This window comes from Symphodus melops (assembly GCF_947650265.1).
Source record: "Symphodus melops genome assembly, chromosome: 7".
NCBI classification, from domain to species: domain Eukaryota; kingdom Metazoa; phylum Chordata; class Actinopteri; order Labriformes; family Labridae; genus Symphodus; species Symphodus melops.
The window spans coordinates 24,397,944-24,415,637 of NC_136697.1; the positions used below are offsets into that span (position 1 = coordinate 24,397,944).

A 17,694-nucleotide genomic window follows, 5' to 3' on the forward strand; every position below is an offset into this window, starting at 1 on the left:
CAGCATGATGTTAGTGCTGTTTAAACGTGTCCACTATGTGGCGCTCTTCATCTACAGTACAGTTTCACCATTAAAACAAGTGTAAAGTCATTTCTGTCTTATCATTATTGTTCTCTCTTATTGCGTTATTCTTTTTTTCATTTTCATTTGGCTGATTTACTTTTTAAGTCTTGTACTTTTTTCTACATTACGTATGACTACACACTATATCATCATATTTATTTATTTTTTATTTATTAGTTCATTTGAGCAGCAGACAAAATAACAGAGAACAGATTTCACTCACAGGGAATAAAAGAAACTGAGAAAATGCTCTCAAAAGGAGTAGGGTGAAGATCGCACAACTTAATCATATTTGTTTCGACATCATTTAAGTATCCTGTAACACCGCGTTATTGGCTCATGCAAGTTTAATCATATATAGATTTTATTTATTATTTAATAATCTATCAAAGTCATATTCCACTAAAACAATGTAAAACAGCTTTCCTATTTAATATATAAATTCAATATATCTTTATAGGCGCTTTACTGTGTTTGTTATGATTATTATTATTTTTGAATGCTCAGTTTAGGCGTCCCTGTGGCACGCGCCCCTATTAATGTCTGTCCGCTGATTGGTCCATTATCCTGCCTATCAAAAAAGGGCGGGTGTTAGTGGGAGTTACTCGGTTGGCGACGGAGCTGTCAAACACCAACAAGCGGCTGAAACATTATTCCGGGCGGTGCAGAAAACATCGTACTTTGCTTCTTTTTTTTTACGTGTGTGGAAGAAGCAGGATAGAAAACTTCGAGGTCATTTAAAAAAACGCCAGCCTTTGGACTTTAGTTCCGATTGGACGAGAAACTTCCTGTTTTTTTTTTTTGTTTTTTTTAAATGTTGTTGGACGTTGGCTCGAGTTTTGTTGACAAACTAGCCAGTCCCTTAGCTAGTCCATGAGCTAGCTTCGGGGTTTTTTCTCCAACTTTGCAGCTACTTCTCCTCGGAGATACGCCTGTCGTTTTCTATACATGCTGAAAGAGGAAATGGGACCCAGTTTGGATGGTTATTGCAAACTTAAACTAAAACCCGGTGAGTTCTGTTGACATTAACAAGGAGCTAACAGTGAAACTCTGTTTGTTTACATTCACCAACATGTCGAGCCAGCCATTTATCCTGAGTCCTTCTGACTTTAACATTTCTGTATTTCTGTCTTTTTGACTGCATTGACTCCACACACATTATATGCACGTGTTTTTTTTCTTCTTCTTCTCTTAGCTTGCTTTAATTGCTCTTTTTTTTTATTACTTTTAAAACCTTGAAGAATGACTGGCATGCATCATGGTCGTTTAACACAATAGATTGTGGTGAGATAAAGAGACTTCTTTATGACAGGAGATCTCTCCACCCTCTCAGAAAGGGGAGAAAGGGCAGCAGATTACTGAGGGACAGATCATTATGTTATGTTATCTGCAATGGAGGGCAAGGATCTACTAATGTTTAAATCATCAGGATTAGATCTAAGCTGTTGCTCTTGTGTGATGCATTCCTCCTCTGTGAAGAAATCATTGTCTCTCTCAGACATTCACACACACCCATTTAATACCTCTTGTCTCTTTGGGACACCCCCCCCCCCCCTCTCCTGCCCCAAGAGCCTCTCTGCAGCCTATCATTATAACATCACTTAAGTTCTGATTTATTGTTGACATTTTCTATTAGCCTGTAATCGACTGAGGCGCAGCTGGATGCTGCTCAGGTCCTGAATCTCCTGTTGAAAAACATGTGGCCTGAGGCTGAGTTGGACATGTCCCATCTGTTTTGAAGTATACGGCCACATTTTACAGACCCCAAAATAAGAGTGGCTTTTAAAATTCCACCCCCGTTTTCCATGTGTAGTCCCTTTGCTGTGGTGTTTTTTTTTTTTTTAAAAGAGTGCCCGTTGGCTATGCAGGGAACAGGGAGTAGTTTGGAAGCAAATATAGAAGTGAACACTGGCAGCTTGCCTATTATTCTTTCTATCACTTGCCTCTTAAAAGAAACCAAGCAGCTTAGTCTCGTGAGGGTTGATCAAATAAACATTATTGTTTGATTAGAGCTCACATGTGACAACTAAAAAAAGACATTTTCTTAATATCACAAAGGCTGCCGCGATGTGATTTTAATTTATTTCCATCATGATGGATACAAGGCCATATTCAACTTCCCATTTAAAACAATCTCTCATATTTAGTACAGCAACAATGGATCATGTGACCGCCTTATTACTGGCCTCTTTTGCATATTTAAAGGGGAAACAATCACACATTTGAGTTCAAAGAAGAATTACATCTCTTTCTGTTTACTATTTCTCACATTTAAGTGCCAAAAAAAGTGTAAACGCTGTTTTTCTTTTTAGGCGCCGGGTCAAATTATCTTTGTTATCTCAGGAAAGGATTGTTTATGTATGACTCCGTCTGTTGACCCACCTTCCTCAGAAATTCAAAATATTTCCACTCTGCCAGGTTATTCCCCCAGCAGGGTTAATTATCATGTTGATCTGCTCTTTGGCTGTTTGCCATTATCTACCTGCTGCTTTGATGGACACACGCGAACCGTGGGAACTTTGACAGAAAGGTTTAGGCTTTCACTTTAAAATGATGTGAGATGGTTGATCATTGATCCTCCTCCTGGGTGACAGTGAAGCCAGTGTTCACTCCCCTGTTGGGCTGTCACTGAATACATTGACTGGAGTGGATGTCTTTGACATTTCAAGTTGTTCTTATTGTTGGGGACTGATCTGGACTTGAACGATCCTCCTGGCTGGAGATGGACCTTCTTACTCAGCTCCTCTAAAGGACCACTGAGTCTGCATTTTTCTTCATTTCCACCACAGAGCTGAAGGGAATCACGGAAAAATGTCCAGAGATTGTTGTCGGTCAGGATCGGCTGCTTTGGTTACTGATGTGGCTAACCTGTTGCTTCAAGCTATTTTAAAACCACGTGAGGAATTTATAATTCCATGCAAACCTATTCTTGCCCTTTCTATTACCACAGCATAAATAAATCTGTGTCTTCGTTCTGGCTCTACTCAAATGAGGAATAAAAAAACGTAGACCTCGCACACATGGCTTGCATTTTTCCCCTGGCTTGTGCACTTTAATTTCTGCGGTACCATTTTTTTTAACGAGGCAGAATATTTGGTGTCATCGGAGGGAGAAAAAAAAAAAAAGGAGGAAAGCAGAGGATAAAAAGCCTTTTAAGGATGTGGCTGAGACAGAGAGTGATGTCAGAAGTAGACCAGCGAGTCCACAGTAACGCTCAAGGATTCTCATGTCTGTGATGTAATGCTCACGGAAGAATCTGTGTCATCCCCGTGCTGTTTTTAGGATGTGATCTTATGAGACCTCCTCTGCCTTAGAGTGACTTTTTGTGACTCTGCATCATGTAGGTCAGTTAAGTGTTTCTCTCCCGATTTATAAAGGACTCCGTTTCACACAACTATTCCGTCCATTTCTTGTGTACGCACATGTGTGAGTTTGACAAATACGACTGAGTGTAATAAAGCCAGAAGGAAATCTCAGCAGAGCACACGATGACCGGCCTCGTGCTCGTAAAAAGTGTGAGAAGGCTGCGTGAACTTTTTACATGCACGGAGTCATTTTAGGACACGAGGACTTAAAGGGGTAGTCTGACCAGAAAAAGAGAAGTTATTCATTGTTTACTTTCTGTTATTAGGTTCATAAAACAGTTTCACACTTTGATTCCTGTCAGCGTCTCAAACACAGTTCAAGTAAAAAAAAAAAAAAAAAAAAAGAAGGGGGGGGCTGACATTTTGTAAAGTGAGATCGGGAAAGTTCTAGCTTTGCCCAGCTTACAAGTCCAAACCTGCAAATATTCAGACAGAAGACAGATTGTTAGAAAAGTCCTCGTTGGTTCAGTGTGCTGTGTTGTAAGCTACCAGAAGTGAGCTCGAACCATCGTGCTCAAAGCTTTTCCTCGTTTTGTGAAACAGATTTTGAGCATTTAATATCCCGGATTATTGAATTTCATTTAGGTTCAGTGAGCTGTTGGAAATGTTGCAGTGTGACCTCAACCAGCTTTGAATCAGATGAAAACGATATACAAAAAAAAAAAAACCCCGGGGCAGAACTGTGTATCATGTCATCCACAAACACATCTGGGACCCATTTAAACACAACTAAAGGTCAATAAAACTTTTCCCATCAGATACTTTAAAGGAGATCTGTGATGCTGATTTGTATTTAAATACCTACAGTACAGAGAGCGCTTCGACATTCCCACCCAGGCAGCTCTTTCGAGGACACGCCCACCTGGACGCAGATTTTTCCTGCCGACTCCAAAAACAGCGCAGGCCAATCAGAGGAAAGAGTGAAGGAGCGGGAGCGTGACCTTAAAGAGACAGCAGCTGAAATCAGCTGTTTCAGGCAGAGTCTGTTATTAGCTTGTTTGTTGAAGCCAGTATAAGATAAATAAGGAGGATTTTGAGCCACACAGCTTGCAGCGCTGACTTATTGATTAATTGATTCGTGGGGGAAAGGGAGGACGGTAGATCTCCTTTAATTAAGAAGCTAAGAAGCTGAATATTGGGATGTGATTTAGAGATGCACCAATCGTGAAAATCAGGGACGATTCAGTTTAAATAAATAAATAAATGTCGCCTTCTTCACGTCCGTGCGAGCCACGTTATTCGACGGAAACATTGACGGTCGTGTCAAAAATAAGCAAAGGGGAAATGTCCTCTCCCTGAAAGAGAAGACTCAGAACAAACGTCTCCGTAAACCAAAAACAACATCAAGCAAAGAGGTGTTTTTCTGCTTGAAACTATTCTTAGATGTCAGATATGAAAGCCACATTGTTTACGAGTGTATGAAAGACCTTTGGTATCAGACCTCCCTTCCTCTCACCCTTTGTAGCCTGCTGATTTTGTTTTGGATGGCAGAAAGGACCAGGACCTGAGCTATTCCTTGGCTAATCTCCCATAATTGGACAATCGGCCCCTATTACAGCCATTACATTTGGGCCTGTTGAGCAAGAGTCGCAAAACACAGTCTGCAGCTCCAGCTGCTGTTATCAAGCAGACAAAACTCTCACTGAGGAGCAGCCAGGCAGCTTTGTGTTTCTGTGCCGTGGAAGGGGAATGTGTGACGTGTTAAACGATGAAGGTTTAAACAAGAGCCACACTGATCCTTTGCTTCTCCTTCCTGATGTGAAACCACAGAAATGACCCCGTGTCTTTTTTGGTTCTCTTTAGGGCTCCGGCGTCTCAGCACACGACGTTCAAACATGTGAGGACTCTCTCATCCTGACTGACTCCTCACGTACAGGCAGTAAGATCTGGATGAGTAGGAGACACCTGGGATCCAGCCGGGGTGCATCACCAGGGCCGCCCTGAGCACCCTTCTTCTTTTTTTTTCCATCTGCAGTCTATGTGCGTGACACATTTTCTCCCAGGACACACACTGAGTCAACACCGTGCTGCCGTGGAGCGCTCGGCGTCCTTCCAGCGGGCCCCGTCCCTCTTGACATGTGGGGACTTTACAGGAACAGGCCCGTTCTACCCTCACTGGTGACCCCGTCTCCCACATCGCCATGGACCGGAATAAACGCAACTCCATCGCTGGCTTTCCTACGCGGACAGAGCGGAGTCATGAGGACAGAGACGGTGTCGGAGGCGTAGGCGGCAGCGAGATGGGCGTGTGTCCACAACCACAGGTGAGTTACTGCTACTGCACATTTCACCAGGGTCGTTGTTGCAATACCTGATTCTTTTTTAACTTTTTTTTAAATTTGGTGCAGTGGCGTGACAAACGCACGACAAATAAAAGCACAAAGACAAGCAGACGGGATTAGACGAGACAAAACAGAAAAGTTGTCGGACAGCAGTGACAAAATACAATAAAACATAAATGAAGGAAGAGACTTCAACACACATCAGCTGACTACAACGAGCAAAGACAATACAAAACTACACAAAATATATAAACAAGGCTCCAAGTGAAAGGAGCTAAAAGGAGGGAGAGAGAGAGAGAGAAAGGGAGAGATAGTACTTTATAAGGTGGCCTTGAGAGGGGAGATCGATCAGTGTGTGTTATGTGTTGGAGTGTGTATTCTAGTTGTGGTTTGAGCGTTTGTGTAATGATGTTAAAGGGTTTATTGTGCTTGAAACCACCGTTTGTTTATTTAAGGGTATAATGGCTGTTCTTTTTCTTTGGCCCCAGACCAGGAGGGGACCCGGCCTCTTCAAAGAAAATACCAGATTTTTTATTTTGTTTTACTTTGATACTCTTCCAGTAAAAGTCAAACGTTGTCGTTACCACAGCAACAAAGTCCTGGACTGCCAATGTTTGGAAAGTTTTTAATAATTCAACCAAAACAGAAACGCTCCTAAATGTCATGAATCGGTTGGAACTGTTTTGGTTTGATGCAAACGAGCTGAAGCTCCCTCCGTGTGTTCCCGTCCTCTCCAGGTGGGCAGGGTGTGGCCGTCGTCCTACAGAGCCCTCATCAGTGCCTTCTCCTGCCTCACACGCCTCGACGACTTCACCCGCGAGTGGATCGGCTCGGGATTCTTCTCGGATGTCTTCAAGGTCGGTAGAGATCCTCATCCTTCCAGGACCTCTTTTAAACCATCTGCTGGATTTGTTTCTCTCGTTCCTTTTTCACTTCTCCATCTCGTTTTCATCTTAATATATCATCTTCTGTCCGTGCCCCCCTCCCCCCCTCCCTCCATCCTGTGTGGTTCATGTCAGGTCAGTCAGCGTCTCAGATCACACATAAGGAGAAGTTTCTTTTTCCCTCCTACGTGACAAAAATCATGCAGGGGCCTCTTTTGCAATTGGTTCAGATTTTAACAAATAAACCAAATAAAAAAAGAGGGGAACTTGTCGTGCCTGGCCTTTACAAGTAAGTGGAGTAAATATGTGGTGAAACTGTGGTGAAATCATCTCGTCCAGGTGATCTGTTGCTGGGTTAAACTCTGATCTATCGAGCTCTCCACTCTCTCGTCTTCTCATGACATTTTTAGGTCAAATGAGGTGCAACCACTTCATCGTGACCGCTGATGCTTCATCTCCTCCTCCTCCTCTTCCTCCAGGCATGCATGTCACACATGCACGTTCGCCTCTAGTTATCAGTGAATCCTCTCTGTGAATAAGTGTCAGCGGAGACATTTCTTTGCCTCCCTCCTTGTTGACTGGACTAACAAGGCCATCATGACTGTGTGAAACTGATGGCTTGGCTCAGCTTGGCTCAGATAAACGGTGTGAAAAAAAGGACTCGAGTGGAGCCGAGTGTTTCCTGGTGTGAAGTCAATAATCGTGGCCTTGACGGACTGATAGCAACAGATTCTGACTTTGGTTTGTTGTGACTGTTCTGGATGTGAAAACACACTTTGTCTCGCTTTTGTTTTGGTAAATATGAACTCTTCTGTTGTTCTACTCGAGATGAGTCTCGGTCTCAGACTGGACACACATCTGACCACATCTGATCGGCTTTCTCATTTCATTTCTGTGATTAAAAGGAAAAACCTCCCCAGTGATGAAGGCAACCTTTCAGTGTTACAGTCTAAATGAGTGACACACCCCTAAAAAGAAAAAGACTTTTCACTAATGTTTATGGTCTTGGTCTTGACTTGGACTCTGGTCTCTTGGTTAGTGGGATTAACACTAGTGAACACACAGATTCAGGTGCGGGAAGGATGTCGATATCTTCTTACATTTACGATAATATAAAACAATGACCTAAGAGGTTTGAAAGCAGCTCTACATCACATCATGTTCAATCAGAACACATTTTTCCTTTCACCTTGTGCACTATGATTTCACCGCTCACAGCAACGAGCCCTCTCCTGCACATCGAGGGAAGCAGTGGGTTTGTATTGGACTTGAACTGATTGGATGTTTCCATCGTGTCCGTCTGATTGATCCAGCCGGGGCTGCTGTCTGACATCAGGATGTTTGTGCACATGTTCACTAAAGGCTGGTCGGACATTTTTCACCATTACAAAAGGTTATTTTTATCATTATCATTATGATAATTATTATTAATCAGCCATATTAAAGTATCCCATTGTGCTGCAGGTATGCCAGCTGTCAGAGCCACTCTCAGGTTGCATGCAGTGGAAACACTTGATATCTTGGGCTGGTGTCGTGCAGCTGAAACCGAGCAGTTTTTTAGAAAACTAACACAGAATATAGAGAACACAACATGCGCACACAGTGTGAGGGAAGAAATGCATTTAAACCTAACAATAATAAATCATGCAAACACAGTTTATAAAATAAAACACTTTGTTTGTGAAATTGGTGCAGTGGAATAAACATTAGTCTAAATCAGTTAAAAAAAAATGTAATCTCTGCATGTACAGTCGATTGATTGATTAGAAATAAAAAAAATCTGCTAGTTGATACAGTATCACTTTGTCGTGAGCTGTGTGAACACTTGCATACCTGAGAGAGTGTGAACCACTGTGGTGTGTGTGGGGAAAAAAACAAACCATCCAGCAGCAGTGTCGGTGAAAGATATTCGTTTGTATTTGAGTTAAACAAGTACAACAGTCGTCACTTTGTCAGCAGGCTTCAGTTTAAAGCTTCACTGTTTTTCTTGACGCTGCCGCGGAGAGGAAACGTCAGCAGGTTTCAACAAGTTTGTGCTCGACTCTCCATCTGTAGATACGAGACATTGAAATATTACTCCAACGATCACTTTATTTATCATTTAAAAGAAATGAAGCAAACCCACTCTGACCAGCTCAGTGGCTTTGATCCTTTTGGTTTGCTCGGGTCGAGTTTAAGAAGTGATGAAAAACACTGCAGCTCTGTAATCTAAATCTGGGGCCACCTCAGCCAGATGAAGCTCCAATGGGAGAAGACTTAGACTTCCAACGCCTTAACATGGACCATGCTGCTGCTTGTGTGCATACCGATGTGAATATCTGCTAATACTTAGTGTGGCTGTGAGAGCGAGGAATGCAGGTAAACAGAGGGAAGAGGAAGTGGAGCAGAATGATGAAACGCCTGAAGGCGAAGACACTGACGGAGAGGGAGAGGAACAAAAAGGTGGTGAAATGAATGGTGATGGAGGTTGAGGCTACGAGGAGGAGGAACCAGACTGGGGGGTACTTTGTAGAGCTGGGTTGGCAAGACTTTTGAAGGGGATGAAAAATGCAGGGTAAGAGGAGGTTTTTTAGAAGTTTGTGAATGAACGAGGAGTGTTTGAAAAGACTCTGATTTAGGGGCTTGTCTGGAGCCGGGGTAAGAGGGTGGAGGAGTTTAGGGTTTGTAGGAAAATAAAAACACAGGGGGGGTTTGGTTTCCAGAAACATGCAGTTGTAAAGAATGAAAAATGATTAAAGACGGAGGAGCGCAAGATCATAAAGCAGAAAGGCGGCGTGGAAGAGGAGAGAGAAGAACCTGGGGTCGCTGCTGGGGAAGACGAGGATTAGGGATGACGGTTCGTTGGAGGCCACAGCCAGGAGGAGAAAGAGGGGGATCAGGACTAAATGCAGATGGGGGGATGTGAAGAGTGAGGACTGGGGGTGGGGTGGGGTGGGGGGGATAGACGGATGTGGGGGAGGAGGCCCTCAGAGGAGTGGCCATCTGTTGTTTCTGCTGTCCTGCGGTGGAGACTGTCGGCTCTGCTAGCTCAGGGCCCCCGGTCCTTTGAACTTGAACAGAGCCATTTCTGTGTCCCTATAAAAGAGAGAGAGAGTGAACTGAAGATCCTTCCTCATCTGTTTACACTTACCATGCCTTACATGCTGCATATTGGTGACTTTGCGTTCGGCCGACATGATACGAGAGAAATATGCGAGGTGTGATTATATTGTTCTCATATGCAAAAACAACGAAAAGTTCAACATATAAATGATAAATACGACAAGTTTCTTCATGCTTCACCCAAAATCTGCTTTCAAAATAAATCCATAAAGAATCTTTTTTTTTTCTGCTGACTTGGCACTGATGAGCTAAGAGAAGCTGTGTGGAGGTATTACCATCATACCCACTCCTCCATCCATACAGTATCTAAAATGCACACATTCTCAATTTAACTTTCTGATGCTCTTCTGGATAAATTGTTTACATTTTCATACAAAAAAAAAAATCAAAATAGAAATATTTGTACCCTGTTTATACATGAACAGTGACAAAATCCTCCCTGAGAAATGCAACGTTTCCAATGACTGTGTAATGACATGTTTATTGTCATGTTTGTCTTAGTTAGCGGCTGTAGTTCCACCTGTGGTTTGAAATAGTCGAGGTGTCGATTTGTGTGAGAAGTGTCTGAGTGATCATAAAGCTCTCATTTGAAAGCCTGCACTTCTGTTTTGCATGTTTTTGTTGGAGCGTTCCTGATGATTTGCTGCACTTTGATGTCTGTGTAGAACCTTTGATAAAAGGTGAACGGGCTCTTTGTAGCTGACCGCCGTCTATCTATAAACCCCGAGTATCAATTGAGCCTTCCAGATTAAAAACCTGCATCATGGTTTAATTATATTTCTGTTGTCAGGAAGTGTGAGCAAGTGTTGCTAGGTATTTCTGCAGAAGCTCAGTCATGTGCTGGCTTCTGTGGTTTGCTGCTTGATACTTCCTATATGCACAGCAGCACAGGCAGAAGAGCTGGTATTCTTGGTAATTAAAGCACTGGGTTGTGGTGTTCTGTAAATAGCTCAGGTCACCGTGCTGCGTTTTTAAAGGCTGTGAAGCAGCATCAGGCTTTCTCGTGTTGATAAAGTAACATTTGGTCCAGAGATGACAGGAGAGGTGTTCAGTGATCCTTCAGAGGCCGTCCAATAACTCAACGTTTACATCTTCTGATTGGCTCATGGACGACGTGCTTTGTTGATAATACCTGCTGTACCTTTAAGATCACGCTGTTCTACATTTAAACCACAAAGAAATGTGTTTACACCAGTCATTGTCAAATGTGTAAAAACTGTCTTCATGTCAGCGTATATCGGAAAGCGTTTCAACCAAGCGGTCCGGTTCAGTAAGGTTTGATTACTGTCCTCCTTCTTCACCCGCCCTTCTGTTTGGGGTGCCAATCGGATGCTAAAAGCCGGACACTCTGCAGTCCGTTGATTGGTGGAAAGAAAGGACAAACACAAAATGCACCGTTTTTAAACATCCCGCAGATTTCGAGAGAATAGTTCCAGTTTCTTTGTGAATAAAGTCAGAGCAGCTAGCACCACCGAGTGGACGACCTCAGAGGGACAAAACCTCTGCTGGACGTCCCACATGGTCGCCTTTTGTTTACTGTGTCACGTTCTTCTTCTACCTTGAGTATGTTGGCGGGTTACACGCCATGATCACGCTGCTATCATGTCACGCTATGACGTAGCTGACAGGGTTATTACACCCAGCCTAGCAGGTAAGGGTACGATTGGCTGAACTCGTACAAGGACAGGGTTATCTGCACCAAACAGTTACAAATTTGGCTGAACCTAAAACGGACCGCTTGGTGGAAACGGGTCTGTACAGAAAAATACTGCTGATATTATCAGCGGAAATATTGATTGGTCAGACTCTAGAAACCAAACCCTTTAAAACATCGTCCTCAAAACAACTTCTCGAAGTCCCTCAGGTTTGACAGACCCGTCAGTTTACCTTCTCTTGTTGCAGCTCCATGTGCACTGGTTGGACTTTAGCTGAAGGGGGCTGACTGAAGTGTGTGTTTACCCTCCACCTCAGGCATGCTGGGAAAAGCTCCAGCCACTTATGGATGGACGGATTGATGTTCACGCCGCCTTTATCGAACAGCTGGATGGAAACTCAGATCCCAATAATACGACATTGATTGTGCAGCTCTCGATCCAAATGTACTTAGTCATCACTTGTCAGCCTTGATTGACCTCATTTCACTTCTGTTTTCTGTGCTGCCTTCCTTTTCTGTTTCCTCTGTTTTTCTTGCTGCATGAGGCAGATTTGAGTTTTGAATAAAGAGGGGCCGTTTTGTTTTGAAGTCGTGTGAGGACACAATGACCCGAGTTTAAATGAAGTGTTTATCCAACGTTAGACACACGAGAATATATTTACGAGGGCAGACATTGGGTTCTTAGCGTTCTTCGCTTGTCCTTGTACATTTCTAAAATGTGGCCTCATTTGACTGTTTTTCCCAGGTTCGTCATCGAGCGTCAGACCAGGTCATGGCTCTGAAGATGAACAAACTGAGCAGCAACAGAGCCAACATGTTGAGAGAGGTCCAACTAATGAACCGGCTTTGTCATCCGAACATACTCAGGTTGGTATTGAAAATCGAACTCTCTCTAATCACGCTCAGAGGTCGTGGGGGGAAACTCGAAAATCGGCGTGCTAAAGGTCTCGTCTCTGAATCGAAAGCGTCTTCCCTCGTTTTGGTCTCAGGCTGGGCGGACTCCAGGTTTGAGATGGAGACCGGTCAGAAACATCACTGGTCGTCTTTTTTCCCCACATCATTAATGTCTTTAGAAGGCAAACTAAACTTTCTAAACCAACAACTTAAATCCTTTCTTAGTTGGATTTTTATCTCACTGTTACGGCTGCCACCTTCCCGCTGAAGACTGAAACACCCGCTGCACACGAGACGACGATTTTTCAGTGATATTTCTGGTCTGGCTCTGCCTCGGCCTAGGTCTTGACCCGGTCTTGATCCCGAAATGTCTTTGGTCTCGGATGACTCTGGACTTGGGTATGTCAAGATTCAAGATTCTATGACATAGCGATTGAAGATTATATTTTGTTGAGGCTCAGTGTTCCCATGAAAACACACAAACATTGTTGCTCATGAGTCTGTAGTTGTGACCTGCTTTCATTCAGGGTGAGTTCGAAGGCAGAGCCTGTTAACTCTGTGTTTACTGACCTGCCGCCTGCTGTTAGAGCCCTGAGGAAAAAGGAGACGAGAAGAAGGACGAGGCCAAAAGGAGCAACACTAATACTGTTCTGGTGTTTAACACTTGACCCTATGGCCTTTAAGTTGGACGTCTTTTTTCTCTGTTTTCTGTTGCATCAACAGTTTTAAATTAAACATACATTTTCTATATATGTACTGTTTTTATGAGCTTATCGGTCCGGTAACATGGAGTTGAGACTTCATGCAGTGTAGACAGTTTACTCACATCTCTGCTTTGATAATCACAAGAGCACAAGTGGTCTGACAACATCAAATATCCCCGAACCATCCTGAACCAGTGAGACATCGAACAGCAGTCTGTTTCCAGCTGGAGCGTTTGGCTGTTACATGAAGCAAACAAAGCAGAGCTTGTTGTCATCATTAGGCTTTGACTTTGTAAGCTTTAAATACAATTGGGGGAATTGTTTTTAAGAGTGTGTTGAAGTACAAACAAGCTTGTTGGGTGCAGTGATACAAACACACATTGGATGTAAACTCGATTTAGCCAGTTCAAAACAATGACACAGTATCCACACTATCTTTACAATAGGCACTAGTTATAAGGTAATGTAATTCTTTTTTTTTTTTTTTTTTAATGTATATTTTCTTTAGTTTTTCAAAATTACAGAACAGAATAATCCTGACAGTGCAGGACCTAACAGACAAAGACAGCCACGACAAAACATAAAAGAAAAATTAATAAAAAAAATAAAAAAAAATAAACATTTTTAATTCTAATGTGGTTGAGTAACATAGAGTAAGGTGTCAAAGATTTTTAAGAAGCAGTCCTCTTTGACATTGGATTAGTCATCCCTGTTGAAGTATCCATTTTAAACGCGACATGTCAGAGTTACATTTTGACACTTTAATCAACGATTTAAGCTGAGAATATCTCTTCTTGCACTTAAAGGCAGGAAAGGTCATTTCCTCCAGAGACACTTTTTAATATGTTGTTTTATAACACAAAATAATTAATAATTCATGTGCCCTGAAAAAGAGAGGAAAAAAAATCCATGTAAAAACTTTGACCAATGTCTGCACTCGGTACACGTTTTATAAACCAATCAGGCCTCTCGACCCCGTGCATGCACGAGCCCACATTCAAAGCATGGGGCTAGAGCATGTAAGTGAGGGGGGCGTGGCTTTAGAGGGAGCACAGAGGGGGAGGGGGTGGGTGAATATAGAAAATGACCTGCCCTGTGTTTAAATGTGGCACATTTCCTTCTGTTTCTGTTTTGACTGTGGAACATGAATGCACAGAAGTTTTAAACATGTATTTATGTCCTCATATAAACTCACTTTATCACCCTACAACGTCCACCCTCACCTATGTAAAGCACTTTGAATGGCTTTAGTATTATGGAGACGCTGTAAAAACAAACACACAGTTTCTCACGTTTTATGACAGGAAAAGGAAAAACCTGTCAACAAAATAAAAGTCTACTTTATGCACAATAATCCCGAGAAAAGGTTTTTATTTTCCTCTTCTTGGCTCCTGTGTGGGAGAGGAAGATGTTAGGGACATGCACATACATGCATACATTTCTCACTAACTCTGTGTGTGTGTGTGTGTGTGTGTGTGTGTGTGTGTGTGTGCATCTGTGTATTTGTGCACACACACACACACACACACATCTTTTACAATGCCATCTTTGTTGAGCACGTCTGGAGGATTGTGTGCGTTAACAGGCAGACACTGAGAGGCTCATTGTTCGCTAAAATCCAACAAGAACCCACAAAGTTTGACCTTTTCATTGCTCTCAGAATTACGAGGCCTTCAGCGCTGCTGGTGAACAAAGTTGTTTCATATGTTGCTCTGTGAACACACACATTGTTTGGCTTAAGGTGACAGGGTGCATGGCGCTCACTCCTTTTTGTATGTTGCAGATTCTTGCTGCCAAACATTCACAAAAGCTAAAAACAAAGTGTCATCATTGGGCTCAAATGAGGCAGTTTTCTGATGTTTTTTAATATGAGTGAAGGAGCTTCATCAAAGAATGTGTTTATGTTATCAGGAATGTTTAAATTAAAAGGTCAGGCAGAGGAAGAAATGCAGCTGAAGCGACTTTAGCTGTTATTATCCTGCTGTGTTATGCTCTCACAGTCAACACTTGTCTGGGCTTGCCCGCTGGAATTTGAACCTTTTCCTAACTATTCTGCTTCCTCTGTTTACTCACAGCAGAGAAGCTCGTGACGTGAGTTGTATGAACTTGTAGTGCAAGTGTGTTTTACACGAGAGGAACTGAAGGCTCCATGTGCAAAATGTTCCCCCCTCTCTTTCCTGCAGTTCTTTGTCAGCCCCCAAAATCTGAGTCAAAGGATTCAACATCACATGTGAAGAAATATCGTTTTAAACAAAGACTCTTTGCGTGTGTGTGTGTGTGTGTGTGTGTGTGTGTGTGTGTGTGTGTGTGTGTGTGTGTGTGTGTGTGTGTGTGTGTGTGTGTGTGTGTGTGTGTGTGTGTGTGTGTGTGTGTGTGTGTGTGTGTGTGTGTGTGTGTGTGTGTGTGTGTGTGTGTTTTGCAGGTTCAAAGGAGTGTGTGTCCATGAGGGTCAGCTTCACGCTTTGACAGAGGTAAGAAAGCTTTGACAATAATCAGGTCTGCTGAAGTCTTCACATTATGAACATTCTGCTGCCTGAAATTCAAAACAGACAAAGACAAGTATTTCAATGTGGGGAGACTTTATGACGGGGGGATATTTTATTTTATTGTTTTATTTTATTTGTATTTATTATTAATGCTCGAGGGGGAAATTCTGGTTCGACTGTGTTATTTTAGAGACACAGAGAGAGATGTTAGAGTGCGGGGTAAGCCCCTACTGGGAGCACCCCCTGAGCTGGTCGGGGGGGGTTTGGTGCCTTGCTCAATGGCATCTCTGCAGTGCCCAAGAAGTTGGTTTGGCACCTCTCCAACTACCAGACCCAACTTTCATATTTTTGGGACTTGAACCGGCGACCCTCCGGTTTTCCAATCCAGCTACTGCCGCCCTTAAAGATTATTTATTAAATAAAAAAAGTAAGAAAAAAAAGAGAAACACAAAAACTTTAATGTAAATAAAAAAATAAGCACTCTTCCTGTTGCCAACTTAAAACAAAAAAAAAAAAGGACGAATTATACGTTGCAGATCTTCCAATAAAAGTGAGAAAGGCTTGTTCCTCCTCCTCCTTTTATTCTTCCTCATGTTGGTTTATCTCGCTCACCTTGTGTCTGCATGTGAGGGGGGGGGGCGTCTCACCTTGTGTCTGCATGTGAGGGGGGGCGTCCCACCTTGTGTCTGCATGTGAGGGGGGCGTCCCATGAGTCCGTATCGAGCGTGTGTTCTGACGGGCTCCCTCAGGTGAACATCACGTCATCCGTGAACACAACACAGCAGCCACACTCGTCACTCGTCATTTTGGACAAACTAAGAGAACTGAATGTCCTCGGACTATGACTGTGTGTTTGTGTGTGAGAGGGAGAATTTGATACAGTCGGCTCATGAAACCCTCCAGAGATGCTTAAAGTTAGGAGCGACACCATTAGGGATACAGTGAGCCGTAGTTTCTGGCTGCTCGAAGCCTATATTTAACCCGAGTGTTTTCTTTTGCTCGCCTGTGTGCGTGTGCTGGAGTCACAGAGACAGATAAGATTGCATTAGTGGTAATCATTAATTTGTCATGGAAACTGGTTGATAAGCAGTTATTATTATCGGGCTCTTAATAAAAAGGCTGGCGGTGAAGAACGTCGTGTGAGGTTAAAGGGGTAAATATAACCTGACCTTTTATTCCCTGCGCTGCACTCGGAGGTCGACCCGTCCAGCTCATGATGCTGAAATGTAACAGTGGAGTTGGTCATGTTCTCACTATGAACAATAATTAAAGCACAATTAAACAATAAAATAATAAAGACTTGAGATTAATCGAGATAATTATCGATATCGATGACTGCGATTGTGTCATGATAACATTCGTAGTCAAATCGCCGAGCCCTTATTGGAGGTTTGATTTGGTTTAACTTCCTTAATGAGAGTTTCATGCCTCGCCATGTTTCCTGCTGCTAAACACACACACACACACACACACACACACACACACACACACACACACACACACACACACACACACTCACACAAACACGTCCATGCTCTGTGCACACGTGTGCACACTCTCACCCCCCCCCCCCCCCCCCCCCCACGTGCTCTTCACCAGTATGAACCCAGAGAGTTGGGATGCACCTCAGTAAACACTGTATATAAATACACAGTCAGTGAGAATGCATGTAAATGTGGGCAAATAGTACAACACATGTGATTCATCCAACTCTGAAGAAAGCTGACACTGTTGAAGATGCTTACACACACACACACACACACACACACACATTACTGTGAATGTCTGCATTGTAGACTTTACTGACAAAGAGAAACGGCAACTTTGTGCAGTGCCATGAGAGAACTCAGTTGAAGATACCAAACTCACTTCCTGTGCTGTTTAAACGTGAATCCAGCCCCTGAAACACAAACGCGTGGATAAACATGTAAGAACACTGCGGTGGGTCTTTTTTCTGCTGCTGCGGGGGCAAACGGATCCTGTTGTGTGGTGTCAGGACCGAACGGGCTGCTCTGAACCCGAGCAGCAGACTCGTGCTGTTTTGTTACCTGACCCCCACTATGAGGCCTCGCTCAGAGGAAATGGAGAATTAAGTTACTGCGTGGCCCCAAGCTACCTCCAGACAGTCACAAACAAGCGCAACATTAAGAAAAAAAAAAACAGGAAAACAAAACAACAACAGGCAGAAGGAAACAAAGAGCACGGCCCACATCATCATCGAATTATTATGGTAATATCTGATTTAGATAGTTCTTGTTTT

The 17,694-nt window shown here is 43.0% G+C and overlaps 1 protein-coding gene across 6 annotated transcripts in view; it reads left to right on the forward strand.

Moving 5' to 3' along the window:
* Positions 1-617: 617 nt before the first annotated feature.
* Positions 618-17,694, forward strand: part of tesk2 (testis associated actin remodelling kinase 2) — a 41,104-nt gene continuing 24,027 nt past the window's right edge. For 2 of the 6 annotated variants that reach the window (XM_079348440.1, XM_079348439.1), the window contains exons 1-5: positions 618-1,072; positions 5,232-5,692; positions 6,448-6,567; positions 12,096-12,217; positions 15,371-15,419. In XM_079348440.1, coding sequence (XP_079204566.1) covers positions 5,570-5,692; positions 6,448-6,567; positions 12,096-12,217; positions 15,371-15,419 — 414 coding nt within the window. In that variant the 5' untranslated portion in view covers positions 618-1,072; positions 5,232-5,569. The remainder of the gene's footprint in view (positions 1,073-5,231; positions 5,693-6,447; positions 6,568-12,095; positions 12,218-15,370; positions 15,420-17,694) is intronic. The other 4 variants (XM_079348443.1, XM_079348442.1, XM_079348438.1 and 1 more) reach the window with 3 other exon arrangements.